Consider the following 20179-nt stretch of genomic DNA (forward strand, 5'->3'; position numbering starts at 1 on the left):
GACTTTTTTTTTTGGATGGAACAGATAGGGTTGACTTGGTTAGTTGTTTAGGCAGCCTTTTCGCGCCATGGCTAAGTTGCCACAAGGCCCACAAAACTAGGTTGACTTACCATGCCATCAAACTTGACCTCATTTCTAAACCGAGATGATGTGTCCTTATTCTCTTCATCAATTATTATAAATACCAAAATTTTTAACTATCCCAATAAAAAAAAATTGAAATTATTGACCGGTGCCAAATGTCATCTTATAAATCAAAACTTATAACACATCAAACCATAACATATTTTATATCATTAAAAAATGTTGATTAACATATATATATATTTTTAGAACTTAAACAATTCAAACACTATTAAATCCGCAAAACTCAATCATACTCTTTGATTAAATTTATATAGATATACTAAGCTTTATATATATATATATATATATATATATAAATAGTTCACTCAATGATGTTTGCTTTTTACTAAAGACATCAATTAAATATTTTTTTGGGTTTTTTTTTTTTTTTTTTTTTGAGAAAGATTTTGGGTTTCTTCATATTACTTTATCAACCTTTTTTTTTTTTTTTTTTGTTATGATTAATTTTAAATATTATTTTAAAAAATATAATTTAAAAAAAAAAAAAATTTTGACAAAAATATTTAAATATTGTTAGAGAGTAACAAAGTGGTGGAAAACCCAAAAGACTTCTGGTCCAATTATTCGTGATTACGTACGTATTAAGCACACCACTTGAGCGTTATATATATAAGTGTGAGGGAGATTTTGGCATTTTACCCTTAATTTTTAAAAAATATTGGCAATATGCCCCTGTTTGCAAACTATATAGGAGCATGCCCCTATTTTGATACTCGATTATCCTAAAATTGAGTTCAATTAAATACTCGATTTGTAGAAAATCGAGTTATGCCCGATCAAACTTAAAAAAAAAAAAAAAAAAAATTTCCATGGAACTCGAGTTTCAGGAAATCGAGTTCCATGTAAAAAAAAATTTTATAAGTGTGATTGCCATTCAGGGAGCCCTATAGTGGCGTTTCTAAGCCCTATAGCGGCGTTTTCCTGCAAATTTTTTATAAGTGTAATTGGCCCATATTCAGGGTGCCCTACAGTGGCATTTTTAAGCTCTATAGTGACGTTTTAAGACCCTATAGAGGCGTTTTCCTGCAAAATTTTTAATGGTCTGTTCCGGGTGCCCTATAGCGGCGTTTTCCTGCAAAAAAATTTTATAAGTCCCATACCAGCTTAAGGGGCCCTATATTGGCGTTTTTAAGCCCTATAGTGACGTTTTAAGACCCTATAGCGACGTTTTCTTGCAAAATTTTTAATGGTCTGTTCCGGGTGCCCTATAGTGGCGTTTTTAGGCCCTATAGTGACATTTTAGAGCCCTATAGCGGCGTTTTCCTGCAAAAAAATTTATAAGTCTCATTCCAGCTTAAGGGGCCCTATAGTGGCGTTTTTAAGCCCTATAGCGACGTTTTGGAACTCGACTTCCCTAAAATCGAGTTCCATGCTTTTTTTTTTTTTTTTTTAGTTTTATTCGATATAACTCGATTTTCTATGAATCGAGTATTTCATTGAAACTCGATTTTAAGGTAATTGAGTATCGAAACAGGGGCATATTCCTATATTGTTTCAAAATAGGAGCATATTGCTAAATTTTTAAAACGAAATAGGGACTTATTGCTAAATTTTTAAAAAATTAAGGGAAAAGGCTAGAATCTCCTAAGGGATTCAGTTTTTAAAGAATCGCAGAAAACTTGTACGCTACTCTTATAAGTCCAAAAAGAGAGAAAGAAACAAAGAAAGAAAGAGCTAGAGAGAGAGACTGTTAGGGTTTCTACATCGGCGATTAGATCTCATTCACAGTCATCATCATGGTAAATTCTCTTCTCTCTCACTTTCTCCCTCTCAATTTGTGTATTTATATATTGAATTGCAGTGTACGGAGCTTCTTGTTTTCAAAGTTGAATTTTCTTTATTCAAAGATTTTTGCGCGATCCTGTTGTTTGGTTTTGTGTATAGATATATTCTGTGTGTATTTATAGGTTCCGTTGCCGAAAATCAAATCTGAGTAGTGTTTTTAAGTTTTTGTGGTTCAATTTATATAATGCACAAAGTGAATGAATGTATGCATTGGTGTATAGACATACACTGCTTTTCAGATTTGTATATATATTTTATGGTTTTCGAATTCCACATTGACCAAGTTGGAAAATAGTTGTTGTTATGGGTTTATGATTCACTGTAAATAAAATTGTTCTTATGTATTACAAGTGGGTTTAATTTCATCAAATAAAGGATGTGGGTTCGAATTCCGCTTATTGAAAAAAGAAAAGAAAAACCCTATTGGTGTCTTGGCTTGATAATAAGGAGAAATCATCATGGAGTGATTTCCTTAGGTTTAGAATGCTATTGTATCCATAAAAAAATTCTATGTATTACGTGTTGAAGATATAATTTCTTTATTGTATGTGTGCTGCTCTTTGTGATTGCTTGTGTACATGATTTGATTCCCCTTTGTTTTTTACTAGGCTCTATTCTGAAACTAAGTTTGTTTGGCTTTTTTTTGCCCCGGAATTTTCAGGTTCTTTTACAGCCAGACCCGTTTCTTAATGAACTCACCAGCATGTTTGAGCGCAGCACCGAGAAGGGTTCTGTTTGGGTTACTCTTAAACGATGTATGTATAATCTGCATTCCATTGTTTTCTCTTAAACGATTTTGTGGTTTATGTTTAGTATTCTGATCAGTGCTTTTCATTCTTGCAATGTTTTAGCATCTTTAAAGTCTAAGGTGAAGAGGAATAAAATGACAACTGCTGGTGAAGCGATTGAGTACAGATGCCTTATCCGTGCTACTGATGGGAAAAAGACAATTTCTACTTCGGTATGTTTCTTTTGGTCCCTTATACTCATTGCATCCCCTTCCGTTCTTTAGCTTAGTTATTGAAGTTATATAGTTAAGAAGCTTTGAATTGGGTGCTTGACTTTGAGTATTGTGGATTTTTTTTTGGTCGAGGGATTCAGATAGTTCTGTTGTTGGAATTGAATTTAAGTTTAGATCTGAGATCTGAATGACGAATATGTCTCATTTATTGTTTCATGTCATTTGATAATACAATCTTATATGTTTGTTACACTGGCATTTGAAATTGTTGGTGCCTTAGGATTGGTAGGGCCTTTTTATTTGTGGATTCTATTCTTTGAAACATTAGTTTTTCTGGAAAAAGTAGTATTATGGTGGAGCACATCAATTGAGGGCAACTTCAGTGGTAATTTTTCTCCCTTGATCTGAAAATTAGAAATTTTTGGGAGATGGTTCAAGATGTTAGATGGAGAGTCATAAGAATTAGTTAGATGGAACATATACTTCTTGATCTTTTAATTGGTTGATTGATGAGGGGAACATACATGAGTCTTGGGCAATGAATCTTTGGATGTGATACAGGAACTGTGGTCACCTCTTTTTACACACCATATGAAGTCCTACTACTTAAGCAAGACAATAGTTCTTCAGACAAGAGAACCATACAAAACACAACTAGGAAGTAAGGGATAGTTGAGACTTGAGATGGCTTGGTTTAACTAATGAATGAAATAACTAAATATGTAGGAGGCTATAAAGCTCACTAACATGATTTTTGTTATTGTGCCACCACTCCATTTGTCCTTTCTGTTTCCTTTTTGTATCATCCATCAATATGGGAAAACGGAACTGTCATTTTATGTGGTCTACAACTAAGTCTGACTTTATTGGACCTTAAACCCATGCCGTGGCCAAATATTTTGTTGGACTAGATGGTTTTTCTACTTAAAGCTTTGAGAGTCCATTGGGGTCCATCCTTTAGTTTATAATTGAAAAAAGCTTTGATTGGGTACATGATTAGATTAAAATCAAAATTAGCTAGAATTCAGACATCATCCCAAGGGGTAGCACAATCAATTATGGATCAGAACTCATTATGCGTAGGTCTCTTATATGCCTCCCGTTCCCCTTATCCTTCCCCTTGGGGCCAAAACTAGCTTATTAAGAAGGGAAAAAAGAAAGGTAAGATTTATTTGTACCAATGTTATTCTCATATTGTGTGCCCACATGTAGAGTGGGACACCATGCCAAGTTTGAGCTTCAGCATATCTAGACTATCAACAATTGACTTGCCAAAATTAACTCTGGCCTTGTCAACATTTGCAAAGCAGCTTAGGCACATAATATCCAATGTCCTAAAATTTAAACTATAGTATTAAATAGTAGGTGGGAATGGTATCCTGTTGTAGCAGATATGGCAACCATCTTGATGCCATTTTCTTTCTGGCTTAGATATTTTGACAGCATGAAGATGTTATACCAAAAAGTCTTTTGGCTCTTTAAACTTATCCAAAAAAGGTACTTTGTCTATTTTGCTTGATTAAATGTAATCAGCTCAGAATTGAGGACCTACAAGGTACCATAATTGCCTTGTTGATGTAGCCATGACTCTGGATTGCACTAATGAATGCACCAGCAAAAAGAAATGTTGCAGTCATATATATATAGATATTATAGGTTAATGAAGTGTACGTATATCTGAGAATGCTGCCATGCCCTTTTTAAGGGTGTGCTCATCTCCTTTTTCTCCTTATCAAGTATAATTGCTTTGGAAACTGAGATGTGACTGCCTAGTGCCTAGGATTTACTTACTTATTTATTTATCTTTCAGAGACATTAAAAAAAAAATCCATGTTCTAAACAGCTTTTCTTTGAAGATCCAACAATCCTGAAACCTTTTGAGTAATGTGACTTTATGTTTGTTGAGGTTAATGTCGATTTATTTTCTTTCTTTGTGGTGGAAAATGTCTTTCTTTCCATGCATGGCTAACGATATTAATTGGTTTTCATTGGAAAAGGTTGGAGCAAAGGATCATCAGCGCTTCCAAGCTTCTTATGCAACTATCCTTAAGGCCCACATGACAGCTTTAAAGAAGAGGGAGAGAAAGGATAAGAAAAAAAGTGCAGAGGGTGATAAGAAGGAAGGGGGTGTGAAGAAGCCCAAGAGGGTGTAAATAAGTCCCTTTTTATTGTGTAGGCTTCTCTTTTTTGGAAAGGAAAAAAAAAGAAAGAAAAAAAAAGATCAAATATTTCAACTTTGACATAATGCAGGCATTGAAGTATATGGGATTTTGTTAATTGCCCTTGTTTTGGACGCTTCCTTCCCTTTTAATTGATGACATTCTTATGATTGGGTAGAAATTGTTGATGAGATCTATCTCAAATGGTACATTCTTCCTCTGTATGTACAGGGTAGAGAGCGAGATTTTGAGATGGATTTTTCGATTTCAAAGATCGGGTTGAAATTTTGAGAGAGTTTAATGTAGAAACGCTTTTTGACATTTTGCTTTTAGCGCTGTTGCTTGCAAGGTAGAATGAATTGTGAAAGAAATAAGATTGATGGGTAAAAATATGATTGGTGTACAACATAGTGGGTTGTTTGTTTGTTTACAGCAAGGTATATAATTTAAGAGAATGTCTGGATGTCTCCTCTACTTCTCTTTAAGAAGTTATGCGATACTGGTGAAATACGTCTGTGTCTGGGTTTTTTTTTTTTTTTCAAGTGCATTTTTGTGGCTGTGGTGGTTTTTCTAGTAGGTCTTATGTACTGTTTACAGAACTTATAAATCTTTTTTTTCAATAAAATTTTTATTAAAAATAAATCTTACGGCATTATTCATATATTTAAAAATTATTTTGCTACAGTGTTTTCAGTTTTCAGTAAAATAAACAGTATCTAAACACACCTTTAATACCCATTTGGATAGCATTTCTATTCCTGCGTTTTGGTGTTTGGAGTTTTCATAGGTGGGACTCATGGCTACAGTGCAGTCCACGTCCAGCGTTTCACGCTTTTTTTTTTCATTGAGAAGCACGTTTTAATGCTTTCCAATGGATCCGTGCACTGTTCACGGGTCCTACAAACCTCTTTTTTTAATAAAACTTTCATTAAAAATGAGTCTGATGGTACTATTCACACATTTAAAAATTATTTTACTATAGTGTTTTCAGTTTTCAATTTTCAATTTTCAGCAAAATAAGCGGTATCCAAACGGACCCTTAATATGTTGCTTCACAATTTTGTCAATTTTTGTCAAGTTAGCCCTTCATTTTGTCAAATTTTTTAATTTTATTTTTTGAGTTTTTATTCTAATATGCTATGATTAATTTATTTGGAAATCCAATTAATTAATGGGCATGCCAATAATTGCTAAGAATAATCAATTGTTGAATTAAAAGTCCATAATCATAGTCCATGTGCACTGTCGTCCATATTTCAATCCATTGCACAGGTAAATTAAGAGAGTCCATTTTTCCTTTAAAAAAAAAAAAAAAAAAAAAAAGAAAATAAGGAAAAGAAGAAGAAGAAGTAGAGAGTCCATTGTGCTATGTGGCACAGTGGCACCATCTTAGTATGATTTTTGTCCCAATTGCTTAAACATTCCAGCCCATGACCTCATGCAGTGACTCTAGGATGTCACTATTTAAAATTTTAAACCCTCACTTTCTTCTATAGATTTTTGGGTTTGCTATGATGGCTGAGTGGCAAATTTGCTTTTTGTCATGGTGTTTTTTGGCTTTACTGATCAACGACAATAGGCTTGATTTTTGTTCTGCATGAGATCAATCATTTATGAAAGTTTCTTAATGTAGTTTTTACTTAATCCATTATGATCTAAGGAGCTCGATGTTCTTTTAAATGGAGAAAATCATCCATGATTGATTCTATACTAAATGTTACTGCAATTTTTCTTAATGTGCACAATCAAAAATTCTATTAAAATTTTATTTTTTGTTTTGTTGCAAAACTTGGTTTCGACAATATTTATGACTAAAAATGTTTGTATCTTAAATTGATTACATAAGAAAATTGGAAGTATAAGTTAAACTACAACCATTCTATAAAAGAAATAGTGTGAACCACGACATTGAACTTATATATATTATCATTATATGTCTAATATTCTTCTTACTAAAAAAGCATTTAGTTTTGCCCAAAAAAAACTCACATAACAAAATAAAAAGCACCCAACAATCATTTAAGCAGAGCCAGCCTGTCTTACAACATATGTTTTCCAAGAGGAAGGGGTATCTTTGGAAGAGTCCCACTTATATTAAAAACATTTAAAAGATCAACTTTACCCTTAAGATGTCACTGTTTATAAATAAAAAAAAAAGTCACTGTTTATCTATTTCTTTAAATTTAGTAAATAAAGATTATAATTATCAATTTATACAACTACTTCTCTCCCTTCAACCTTCCCCTACTTAATTTTTAGGGAAAATTCAACTTACATACCATGAGGTTTGGGTAAATACCAACTAGGTTTAAGACATTCCAAAATTGACCAATTTGGTCCACAAAGGCTATTTAGTCCCTAAACACCACTAAACAATGTTAACCTCCTTTAGTTTCTCTCTCTCTCTCTCTCTCTCCCCTCAGATTAGCCACAACCACTCAAATTAACTACAACAACAGTCACAACACAATTTTACTACCTATACCAAAACCCAGCCAAATCTATCCCAATAATATCCAAATCCTTCAACACATAAAAAACTCACCACCACATCAAAACCCAAAACCACCCCCGCTGCAAATCCATTTCATATTGGAACCCACCACCACCATCACTAGCCACTAAACCCAGCAACCACCTCTGGCCATAAAACCCAGTGACCACCATTGGCAACAAAACCCAACTAAACCCATATCAATAAAACCTAAATCCAAATATTCCAATCACCACTTTGTAACCCACAAGCACCTCATTGCAAATCCACCCTAAATCGAAACACATCCACCCCAAATTGGACCCACCACCACCACCACCACCACCACCACCACCACCTTAAACAATCACTGACCACAAAACCCAAATAAAAAAATTTAAAAAAAAAAAAAAAAATCTCTCAAACCCACAACAAACCCACCACAAATAGGAATCCACCACCAACAAAAAACCCACAACAAACAAAAACCCATCACCGGCAACCAACAACCACCATAACCACAATCCACAACCAACCTAGACCACAAAACCCATGCACCATTGCCGTTGCCAGAGAGAAGAAAGAGATAAATGAAAATGGTGATTCAAAGAGAGGAGATTGGGTCAGGTTGGAGAGAGAGAGGCCTGAAGGAAAAGAAGAGCAAAGAGGTCAAAGGAAGAGAAGTATGAAAGAGGTAGAGAGTCGTCATGTTTGAGAAAGAAAGAAAAAAAAGTAAAATTACAAACAAATGCTAACAGTTTAGGGATTAAAGTGTCTTTAGGGACTAAATTGACCCATTTTGAAATGTTTTGGACTTGGTTGGTATTAACCTAAACCTCAAGGTATTTTAATGGAATTTATTCTAATTTTTAAACATCCAAACAAAAGAGACAAGAATATGTACATATATCTTCTTCTTCTTCTTCTTCTTCTTCTTCTTCTTTTTTTGATACATTCAAACAAGTAGAAGGGATCAGTCGTGGGAAAAAAAAAAAATAAATAAATAAATGTAGAAGGAAAAACAATTCTCATCCACTCTCATCTCCTTCCCCCTCTACTCTCCTATCTCAAGCTTTTAACTTTGAACCCTAAAAAAAAAAAAAGGTGAATTGTGATGCAAAACACATACGGATCAAGTGACTTTTTTTTTTTTTTTTTTTAATAAAAGATTCTTTAGATCCACATTTTTATTTATATTATAATAGCTAATTTTCAATTTTGGGGTGAATATGAATTATTTGAGTCCAAACTTTCATATATATATATAGTGGTAAATTTTTTTTTAAAAAAAAAAAAAAAAAAAAAAAAAATCAAAGGAACCATGGCCCTCTATGGTCTAAAAGTTCCCTCTGTACTCATCCTCGTTTGATTTGCTAGCATTAACATTTCAATGCCATCCCTCTCTTGGCTAAACATGCCTATATTTGCTATTGCTACTTTTTATCACTTTCTTGCAGTGCCTCATAATCAAAGACAATTTTCGCATGTTTACAGTCAAACCACAAATACCAAAAAGCCTCTCAACATGTCCAATTCATAAAACCCTGATGATTACGTAAAAATTTACCAAAAAATTGGATACCATCTTGCAACATTTGCAGAACATGCAACATTCTGGAGGTAGGCCAGGCAGTATGATACAACTGAACTCATTATTGCTTATCAGAATTTGATTCTACGTAAGACTTATAGAGACGTCGGTACTTTTCCGGGCTATCCCACCAAGTTGGGGTGTTGATAATTGCCTTTTCCAACCAAAACGGATCAACTACCTTTTTCTCGGTCAGCTTCTTGTAGAACCTTCCCCACTTGTACATGGCACGCTTTAAACGAGCGCTCTGACTTCCTCCAAATAAATACTTGATGTAGTCCTTTGCTAGTCGAGCCATCTCCTCACCACTGATTATGTAAACATACTGCAATGAAACCAGTGAGCTAAAATTGTTAATCAATAGCACTTGCATACAACTAGCACAAACTAGATCCCTTCAAAGTTGAAAACACGTTAAAACATCACTTTTTTTTGTGGAACGGTAACACATTAAAACATCACTAGAACAACAATAATATAATTAATCTGATTAATCTAGTTATTAATCAAATTTATTTTGGACATTGTAATACTCTTCATTTTTCAGGCAGCAATGCGTGCAATAATATAGGTTGCATTAAAATTTCACCCTCCACATACTCTGGGCCAACATTTAAGCAGTATACCAAGCACAAAATAGTAACTCATACTATTTAGTTATGCTTTCTAGTTAATTTTTGACAAGTTGTAATTCTTTAGGTTATCTAGTATTTTTCTTCAAGAATTGTTTTTTGATAAGTACTTTGTAGCTAATGTTATCATGCTAGCTGTGAACAATATTATTGAGTTTTGACATTGGATTTTTTTTTTTTTTTTTTTTTGGGGGGGGGGGGGGGGGGTGTTGGGGGCAGAGAGAGAGAGGGGGGTTAATACCATAAAAATAAAGCCCATAGTTGCCAAAATCACTTGCACAGTTTCATCAACGATTCCAGCAAGGCCTTCATCCTCACCAGAACCATCCCCACTATTACCACCCCCACCACCTGATGGAGGCTTTTTGCCTTTGCCACCATCATCATAGAATTCTTTCTTCTCAATCTGCTGCCGTAACACATCTTCCACGGACTTTCCCTTAAACCTTCCCAAAATATTCTGAAAAGCATTCCATGGAGAACCCTAGAGGCATTTGAGAAGTTTAGTCAAGTGAATGCAGTTTTCTGGATCAAATTATTATGAGATACAATCCTCAAATGAAGATATCAGTGAACATCTCATCCTCCCTCCTTCACTCTGATTGCATAACAGGGCCAATGACTCTAACAATACCGGAGCATGATAATGCATCCCTGACAAATGCCCTTCACCAATTCTGGCAGCAAAATATTTTCTTGAACTTTGCTTTGGAAAAATAATATAACAATGAAAACAATATAATGAAATATACAGTAAGTAATATCAATTAATTTTTTATAAGTAGAAAGATAATATATTAATAATTGAAGCTTCATCTTAAATGCGAGGAGAAGCCCTCTCAAAGAAATGTTAAGGGGACAAATAAAATAGGGAATTTTTTTTATTAAAAAAAATAAGGTATGGACAAGTGACAACAGCAGAAGTTTTTTTTGATAAGTGTAAACAGCAGAAGTTATTGCACCAATAAGAATAAAAGTAATAAAATATGGTTTAATGTATACCAGGAGTGAAAGTTCTGACTGATATTCACTGGATATTAATAATAATAAAATAAATTTCTTTATGCATGAGAACTATTTTAAACAGGACTTCCTAATGATATCCCAAGGAGAACAAAAGATCAGCCCAAAACAAAAATAACTGATTGACACAACACGAAATGCACCATAATGACATAACTAATTACTTTAGCACAGCGTTTTAAGGAGAATTCGCAGGAGATTTAGAGAAATGGATTAAAGCCATTTGAGTGCACATCAAAGTCTTTATCAGCAACTTGGATAGATTTTCTAACCACTTGGAAATTTAACCTTAACATAGTCCAGTAATGAGCACCAATGAATTGAAATATAACAAGAACTCTTACCCCATTTTCACCTCCCGTTTTCCCTTTACCACCAAATAAGCAGACAGGCATGCTTTGCTGGTACTTTGAGACGGGCACACATTGTTGGTGACGTGATGCATTTACATTTGTGCTCAAGGAAATCCTAGGGACACGCTTAGGAAGGGTGGGTAAAATACATGGATTAGAAGGGAGGTGATATGAATGTGGTATAAGTCTGACACATATTTTAGGCTGGTAGGCAGTAATCTGCGTGGTGCTCATACTTCTTCAAAGCGTTCAGATGCTTTGTAAATTACACATTAAGCTTCAATACCTACACCACCAGGCTCCAAATGTCACGAAAAAAAAAATAAAAAAAACCAGCACACATTCCATACACAATTCCTCCACCAACATAAATAAAAAATGATAACTGCCATTTTGGACATCAAAGGCAAATTGGCAATGTCCTAGAATGAACAGAAATTAACCCAGAAGAGGGCAATGTGACCCCAGCACAATAATAATAACAATTTTAGGTCCAATTCAATATGGTATAAATATAATCAAGTTGACATAAGCACAAAGAGGATCAAATTCGAATGAGTCAACACTCTTGTTACTTAGTAGAACCAATTACCATTGGATAGCATATCACCTAGCCGATTAATCTGTTAACAACATAAATAAAGAACATACCTAATCCACCAAAACCAGAACAACAACAACAACAATCAAGCCTTAGTTACAAAATTTAGGGTTCGGCTATGGACCCTCAACAAACTAGTTAGGGTCGGCCACTAACCCGGCAAATCTAAGGTAACACAAAAATCCCAGAAACTGCATTTTGAAGTGTGAACTCAATACATAAGTAGTTAAAACTTAAAAGGTAAAAGCAATCTGGAATCAATGCATATTCCTGTTCCTAACAACCCCATTTTTCCTTTTCAAATAAATAAACAAAGTTGGTATTAAACATAACAAGAAGTACAATTGAAAAAAAAAAATTACACTTTTCTTTTTATAACCAAAAGGGTCCTAATGTCTTAGCAAATTACTAATTCAAAGAAAAAAAAAAAACAAGAAGGAATTTTACCCCTTTTGTTTTAACATATGATATCCTACATATGTTCAAAACTCACTTTCTAAGTTTCACTATTTTTCATTTCAGTCCTCTAAGTTTGTCTTCTTTCATTTCAGTCATTTGCCATCCACTCCACTGTTGCCAGAACTACATCATTTTACCCAAAAAAGTCCAGAAACTTAAAAAAAATAAAAACAAAACAAAACAAAACAAAACCCCTTACACGGTAACATCATCCTAGTAAAATCAAAAAATAAGAGAAACCCACCCCCTAAAATCCCAACCTAACCCGACTGAGAGACCGAGATTGAGAGTGATAAGCTAGTTTGATGAACAGATAGATCAATAATAATGGCTAAACTAAATAAAGGGTTCTGTTATATTTTTGGTTCACAAGGGAATTGGTTTCGAAAAGACCCAAAACTGAGCTAATACCCAAAAGAACACTGAAGCTGAAAACCCAGAAATTTGTGAACTTACATATGATATCCTAGATATTGTACATATAAGGGCGCACACACAGATAAGTAAAAATATATGTAAAGTATGCATTAGAGAGAGAGAGAAGCGTGAACTGACCGTATGTTCTGGGACGTTGGATTTGCCGAAGACAGTGAGGTGCAGAGGGAGAAGGACGATGAAGAGGAGATAACGAGAGGAAAGAAAGACGGGGGATTAGATAGGTGAACAGGCCGGCATCGCCTGACCTGTTTTTTACTATTGGGTTTGGGTTTGGGCTTTCGCTGTCATTTTAATATGGGGTTCTAGAAAGCTCTAGTTCTTTGATATAAGCTCATAAGCTCAAATAGCTCAATAAATCATATCATTTATTTATTTATGTTATAAAAATAAAATAAATGGTAACTTTCATTAGCTCTTTTTTTTTTTTCTTTTTTTTTTGAGGGGGAGAGTTTCAATTTAGGATATTCGCTCTTGATGATAGTTTTTTATCATCAGACCAAGACTTTAATCGATTTTTAGTGTAGATAGAAATTGAACACTAAATCTCTTATTCAACTCTTAGTGACCTTATCAGTTGAGCTAATTGGAATTTATTAGCTTGTTGTGAGGTTTGGGTTAATGCCAACTGGGTTTCAAATATTTTAAAATTAATAGATTTGGTCCTTAAACCCAACTTAGTCCATAAACAATAAATACTATTAGGTCCATTAGTTAGTTTTCTTTTCTCTTTTAGGGATCAAATAGGTCAGTTTTGAAATGCCCTAGGCCTACTTGGTATTAGTCCAAGTAGAAGAATGAAATCTACCCTAAAAGATATATAAAGACGAGAAAAAAAAAATGAAGTTAAGATTATATATGAATTATTTCCTTTTTAGTGGTTATTCACCATGTTATATTATTTGGGTCATGCTAATGAGTGCCCTTAGAGCACTCATTAATAATCCATTTTAAGAAAGTTTTGATACCACTTTTATGGGAAATGAAAAAAGCTGTCAAAATATTAATTACTTTTTTTTTTTTTTCATTTTCCATAAAAATTTTCTTTAAATGAATTATTAACCGGTAACCTAAGGACACTTGTTAGTATTTCCCATATTATTTATCTTTGTTATTTATCTTTTAGTGTTTTTTTTGCTTTTTTTTTTTTTGTTTCAATCTATATGTTACAATGTCTCTTGAAGTACCTATTTATGGAAGAAAATGGTAGACCGAAGTGACAATGCCTTTAATTGAATGACTGAACTTCCACCCTTAATGAATAGCTCTTGCCTACCCTAGAGAATTAGGGTGGATGGCTTACAAGCCGCCCATGTGAAATAGAGAGATATTTAACAATTTATTTATTTTAAAACTAATTTTGGAGGAAATATATCATTTCAATTATTATAATACTTGAATGTGTATTATTTATTTATTTATTTATTTTATTTTCCTTTTAAGAAAGAGTGTGTTATTTATAAAGGAATAGGTTTAACTTCTTCCAAAATTCCAAAATATTAGAATTGTAGAATCTTTTTTTTTTTCTTTGTTCGATTTTAATATGTAATATTTATGGTTAAAATATCATTTTTATTTATAAAGTAAGATTTAACTATAACATGAAACTTCGTTTTAAATAAGAGTTAACTACAATATGAAAATTTCTTTAAAAAAAAAAAATTACAACATGAGACTTTTAACACTTCTTTTTATGTTAAATTTTTGTAATTCAACTAATTAACATCTCCTAATTTTTTTAAGAGAGATATCTAAAATATTTTCAAATCTTCCTCTCTCTCTCAATCATTGAATTATAAAAGAAAAAACTTATTTTTTAACACTTTATTTTATTTAATTAAAATGAGGTTTGTATATTCTTTAATAATTTAGTTTTTATTATTTTGACCTTATTATAATTTGCCCCTACGCTCCGTTTATTTCGATGTAAAATATTTGCAAAAGTAAAATATTTTACATGTAAAATATTTGCAGAAAAATATTTTCATTTTATAGTGTTTGCAGTGTATATGAAAATGTTGTGTAAAATATTTTCTAGCATTTGGCACAACGTAAAATGGAAATAAAAAAACCGGTAAAAATTTAAAATTGTACTGAGACATCACCAATGGCTAAAAAGGTTGAATCTACTTACACAAGTTCAAAATAATGAATAACATTGATCATGATTGTTTAAGGGATACTATGGTAAATTGTTCTAAGACATCACCGATGGTTAAAAAGCTGAAGTTTGTAAATCATCTTGTAAACTTCTTTTGTTGTAGAAAGCTGTGTAGAGGAAATGTGTAATTAGCTAGTGCACAAAATTTTGTGCAATAAGCAATTGATCAAAACAAGGAGACAAGCACACAATTATATTAAGCATATCACTAATTAACCTTTTAATGAACATATATGTTGTAAGGACTCAATTTGTAACGATCCCAAAACCAATCTTGGGTTCGTACGTTAAAAGACCCAAACAATAAAATTTGTAGAGCGTGGACTTGAAAGGCTAGGCCTTAGTCACCGGACAATGGTTAGTCGTGGTGTTCATACGGAAATAAACTATGTTCACTCGAGAAGTCTTTCTCTTCGGTACGGCCTGGGAGGCTCTGGTTCTTAGCCTTTTTTTCCCAGCCCCTTTTCTGGATTGCTTACTTCTCCTTTTATATTAGCCTGCACCCCTCACCCAACGTCCACGTGTAGGTTCGACTTTCCAGAACTGATACTTGTCCCATCAGCCCATACTCAAAGTGGTTGGGGGTGGTTGTAAAAGCTGAAAAGTATTGCTCTGTCTGACGCAGAGTATTCAATAACAGTAATTGTAGCTTTTCCTTTGTCCTTTGTCGCCACATTATCCAGGGGTCCTTTCTCTATCAACGCGGATATTTTAGGTTTTTCCCAAAATTGTTCCTATACCATTCTGACCCTTTCCTTTAGGAGGGCCTTGGGAATGCCAAGGACAGAGTCATCCTCGGCTATGTCTCAAGGTTACTTGGACTTTTATTGTATGTCCTCGGCTATATCCCACCTCAGCTCGGGCCTTAGGTCCTAAGGTAAAATGGGTCAGGGTCACAGTTTCTTTGGCTCCACAATAGCTCCTCAAAATCCTACTGCCCGACCTCTTGGTCGGGGAGGAGGGTTTTGGTGATATCGGGCTTGTATCATGGCTTGCCCAGCTTTTTCCTTCATTAATATCGGTGTCTTTTAGTTTGCCTGGGAAACGCTCCCGGTGATGAGACATTCCTTTAGTTTTACTCACGTCGCGCCTCTGCCGTTTCAGTGTACGAGGCGCGTTTTTAATAAGCTCCTTTCACGAGGCGACGCCCATTCAACGGTTGTAAACGGTATTGGGAATTGAGCGGGAATTATCTCGATCTGAGCTTTCCTTGGAAATCTGTACAGATTAAATGCCATCAGTCTTGCCTTTCGTATAAGAAGCAAGGCAGGAGGTCATTTCCTTCACGCACAGACCCTTCAGTCTTTCTAAAGTCCTATACCTCCAACTACACTCAAATTTTTCCTTATTAGCATAATCAAACTCTAGAGTGTGATATGTTTGAGGTAAAAATGGAGGTGAAGGAACCACATTCTCTCCAGGAGCACCGAGTCCCTCCGAAACATAAGATGGCTCGGTCAGGGCAGGGTAGGCAGAGACTCAAGATATTTTTCCTCTTCCTTCAGCCAAAATCCGAAGCAGGTGTTAATCGCATCAAATTTTTGGTGCTATGGAGCTAGGGTTGCTCATCATCAGTACCATCCGCTCTCTTTCGAGCATAGCTAATATGGCACCTATGTGATAGGAGTCAGGGCTAACATAGGGATTAAGCATCCCTGCTTCTTCCTTTCTTCCTTCACTGGTGCCTCCTTTCGCCTTCTCTTCTTCTTCTTTCCCATCACTGGATCCATCCTGGTGCTTTTACTTCTTCCTCTTCTTCTCCTCATCCATCAAAGGGGGTCACCCTCTCATACATAATCGCTACTAGAGTAGAGTTTAGAAAGATTTGTCTTTTCCTTGTATCTTTTTATTTTCGCTTTTGTAATTAGCTTCCTGTATAGGCTTGTTTAAGCCCTCATTGTACGCTGTACTACTTCTTTATATTAATAAAAGTTGACATTATTTTATTCTATGTATTCTTTCTTTTCTGCAATAGTTATGCTGTGAATGGGTGTGCTATTATATGATTATTTTCTATTTATTTTTTCATTCTGAACGATACTTAAGGCCGAAACCCTTGTTAAGAAAAAGATATTATTTTGAGCTTATTGAAACTATTCGGCACAATAATGCCGACCTGAAAAAGGTTACATACCCAAGACTAGCCGAGATGACAACTGAATGCTCGGTATCACATAGGAGGTAATCATCCGAGGATGGGTCACCCAAAATGAACTGCTCATGCGGGTCGCTATGTATTAAGGTGCTTTGCCACCTTCCTAATAACCTTCATAACCTTAGCCATTTTTGGCATCCGGTCCAAGGACAGAAGTACATCCATACTGAACTTTAAATGCTCGTTTGCATCGGTTCCCTTAGAAATGAGGATCTGAGGACAGGTCGGGATCTTCATTCTGTCTAGGACTTAATCCGACTTTCAGTAAATAATTTTCCTGTAGGTCTGAGCAATCTAGAATTCTCCTTAAGTGATTGGTTTCCCCATAGGTTTGAGTCCGAGGACCATACAATACCTTGGTTCTATCCAAGACTTAGATATTTCTTTAAGTAGTTGGTTTTCCCATAGGTTTGAGTCCGAGGACCATGTAATACCTTGGTTTTGTCCAAAAACTTAGCTTTTTAAGTAGTTGGGGGGGGGGGGATTAGCCCTTCGGCCAAGCCCCTAAAACCATCCGCGTTACTGACGCTTTGAAGCGTAGCTTCTAATGGAACTTTATATTAGGGTACTACAACGGGCTGTTGGAAGTGATGGAGGGACTTTCTCGACCCACCGCCTGCGCCAACACACAAGCCTTCCCCACAGACGGCGCCAATTGTAAGGACTCAATTTATAACGATCTCAAAACCAATTTTGGGTTCGTACGTTAAAAGGCCCAAACAATAAAATTTGTAGAGTGTGGGCTTGAAAGGTTAGACCTTAGTCACCGGACGATGGTTAGTCGTGGTGTTTATACAGAAATAAATTATGTTTACTTGAGAAGTCTTTCTTCTCGGTACGGCCTGGAAGGCTCTAGTTCTTAGCCTTTTTTTCCCAGCCCCTTTTCTGGATTACTTACTTCTCCTTTTATATTAGCCTGCACCCCTCACCCAACGTCCATGTATAGGTTCGACTTTCCAGGACTGATACTTGTCCCATCAGCCCATACTCAAAGTAGTTGGGGGTGGTTGTAAAAGCTGAAAAGCATTACTCTGTCTGACTCAGAGTATTCAATGGCAACTTTTCCTTTATCCTTTGTCGCCTCATTATCCAGGGGTTCTTTCTCTATCAACGCAGATATTTTAGGTTTTTCCCAAAACTGTTCTTATACCGTTCTGACCCTTTCCTTTAGGAGGGCCTTGAGGATGCTGAGGACAGAGTCATCCTCGGCTATGTCTCAAGGTTACTTGGACTTTTATTGTATGTCCTTGGCTATATCCCACCTCGGCTCGGGCCTTGGGTCCTAAGGTAAAATGGGTCAGGGTCACAATTTCTTTGGCCCCACATATATATATATATATTCATTAATTTAGGCAAAAATGTGTAAGATTCAGGCTAGCATCGAGGTTGCATCATACAATCAACACAATGACCATAAAATGACCATTAACTGTTGGATCCTTGCATCATCATAATTCCAGCCACATTTTTTATTTGAGTGGTATAGCAATAAGAAATTGGAGTTGGCTGGATAAATTCTATACTTATAAAAAATGAATAGTTCAGCTCAACTGATGCTGTAGCAATGGGTTGGTCAGAGAAGACTTATGCACAATTGTACCCCAAAACTAGTCTTTTGGCTCCTACTTAATTCAATAAGAATATTTGGTCCAATTAACCTCCAAGGTAATTGACTGTATGTGGTAGAATAGATTATTGAGAATTGACTGCTCAGGGTATCATATGATTTCCTTACCATCTCTCTATTACTCTGACTTGCTACTTTAATCTTTCTCTCTCTCATCAATCTAAAGATTATATTAAATCAGATCTATGAACAAATTATAAGTCAATTAAACTCTTAATTTTATTATGGATAATTCCCACTAGTAAACTGTAATTGTCTTTAGCCCTTTTATATTAAACCCAAACCCTGATTTCCCCAGATTAGAGGTGGAAGTGGCAGAGTTCAGCTGCTATTCTACGTGATGAACTTAGCAAAATCATCACTTTGGCATAATTCCAATACATGTAGCCTCTGGAACAATGTTAAATCCCTTTGAGTTTTGATTCCTACCCTTAAGTCAAACTACTTCAATCATTCCATTCCAGTTTCGACCTTCACCACCAACACTATAACAGTATTCAATACTAACTCTACAGTCTACAGACCATGAACCAGCAAAATTCAACTCAATATAATTGTTGTTTGGCAAAGGCATTCCATTCCAGGTACAAGCACCTCCATAAAGGTTTCCTCCTACTACTTTTGTAGAAGGTAAGTGACAAATCACCAAAACCACAATCTGTGAAACTTTTCTGCAACCACACATAAATAAAACCCCCAAAAAAAAAAAACCTAGATCTGAAAATCATAAACCCTAATGGCCTATTTGGAAGTTTGGAAAGGGAGGAGAGTAGAGGGGAGGAGAGTAGTGGAGAAGAGAGTAGAGGAGAATGGTTATCCTTCACCTTATTTGGATATTTTTAAAATTAGTAAGGGGAAATAGAGTAATTAGCCCTTCCTCTTATTTGGATGTTTTAAAAATTAGGATGGAAAGGAGAGTAAATGATTTAAATAGACAAAAATACCCCTATTTGAAAATGGACTTGGGTGTATAATTAATTTGTTAAATTAAATAATTATTTAATCAACATTCTCATTCCACAGGAATTTCTAAGTTTTCTTTGTTAATTAATTTTCTTAGAAAACAAACAAAAATTATTAGTGTAGAATTTCTCACTCTGTTTCTTTGTTGCTCTCTCTGAGTTTGTTACGATGCCGAGTCGATATCCAGGAGCTCTGACCCAGGACTGGGAGCCAGTGGTGCTTCACAAAAACAGAGTGAGAATGGTGCAGAAGAACTATCTAGTGGAGGTGGAGAAAGCGAAGGAAGCTAAAGATGGAAGGCCATCCATGGGACCTGTGTACAGGAGTTTGTTTGCCAAAGATGGATTTCCGACGCCGATTCAAGGAATGGATAGGTGCTGGGATGTGTTTCAGTACATCTCTCTCTGTTTGTTTGCTCGGAAAATCCGGGAAAATACAAACGAATATTAAAAGAAAAAAAGAGTCTTTTGTAATTTTCTCTCTTTTTATTATTATTATTATTTTGGTTTTAAAACTACACGGAACGAAACAAACAAATTGTTTTCGCGACCAAAAGTTGACTGCATGTTTCTCATAACAAAAAGTTATTTTATTTTTAATAATTTACTATGGTTTCAGAACTTGATTTTGAATTGGATTTATTGCACTATTTTC

General features: G+C 34.9%; 2 protein-coding genes across 2 annotated transcripts; one reads left to right on the forward strand and one right to left on the reverse strand.

Annotated features, from left to right (window-relative positions):
• The first annotated feature begins 1755 nt into the window (after positions 1–1755).
• LOC115963111 (signal recognition particle 14 kDa protein-like) lies at positions 1756–5444 on the forward strand. The gene is made up of 4 exons (XM_031082006.1): positions 1756–1886; positions 2594–2687; positions 2784–2893; positions 4891–5444. Exons 1-4 carry the CDS (start codon positions 1884–1886, stop codon positions 5044–5046), a joined length of 363 nt encoding a protein of 120 aa, XP_030937866.1. The 5' UTR covers positions 1756–1883; the 3' UTR covers positions 5047–5444.
• Positions 5445–8855: 3411 nt separating this feature from the next.
• On the reverse strand, positions 8856–12924 carry LOC115962518. The gene is made up of 4 exons (XM_031081371.1): positions 12740–12924; positions 11116–11410; positions 9990–10232; positions 8856–9441 (listed from the first exon to the last, which is right to left on the reverse strand). The coding sequence occupies exons 2-4, from the start codon at positions 11356–11358 to the stop codon at positions 9178–9180; spliced, it is 750 nt and encodes a 249-aa protein (XP_030937231.1). The 5' UTR covers positions 11359–11410; positions 12740–12924; the 3' UTR covers positions 8856–9177.
• Positions 12925–20179: the final 7255 nt, after the last annotated feature.

This window comes from Quercus lobata, chromosome 10, assembly GCF_001633185.2.
Source record: "Quercus lobata isolate SW786 chromosome 10, ValleyOak3.0 Primary Assembly, whole genome shotgun sequence".
NCBI lineage: Eukaryota > Viridiplantae > Streptophyta > Magnoliopsida > Fagales > Fagaceae > Quercus > Quercus lobata.

Bases quoted from the DNA above. Each gene is read 5' to 3' on its own strand.
- LOC115962518 (XM_031081371.1), bottom strand. From the start codon at position 11,358: ATGAGCACCACGCAGATTACTGCCTACCAGCCTAAAATATGTGTCAGA. The intron at 10,233-11,115 runs GTAAGAGTTCTT...AAATGCCTCTAG, and splicing joins AAACGGGAGGTGAAAATGGG to GGTTCTCCATGGAATGCTTT. The intron at 9,442-9,989 runs GTATTAACCCCC...GTTTCATTGCAG, and splicing joins CTATGGGCTTTATTTTTATG to TATGTTTACATAATCAGTGG.
- LOC115963111 (XM_031082006.1), top strand. The intron at 2,688-2,783 runs GTATGTATAATC...GCAATGTTTTAG, and splicing joins TTGGGTTACTCTTAAACGAT to CATCTTTAAAGTCTAAGGTG. The intron at 2,894-4,890 runs GTATGTTTCTTT...TCATTGGAAAAG, and splicing joins AAAAGACAATTTCTACTTCG to GTTGGAGCAAAGGATCATCA.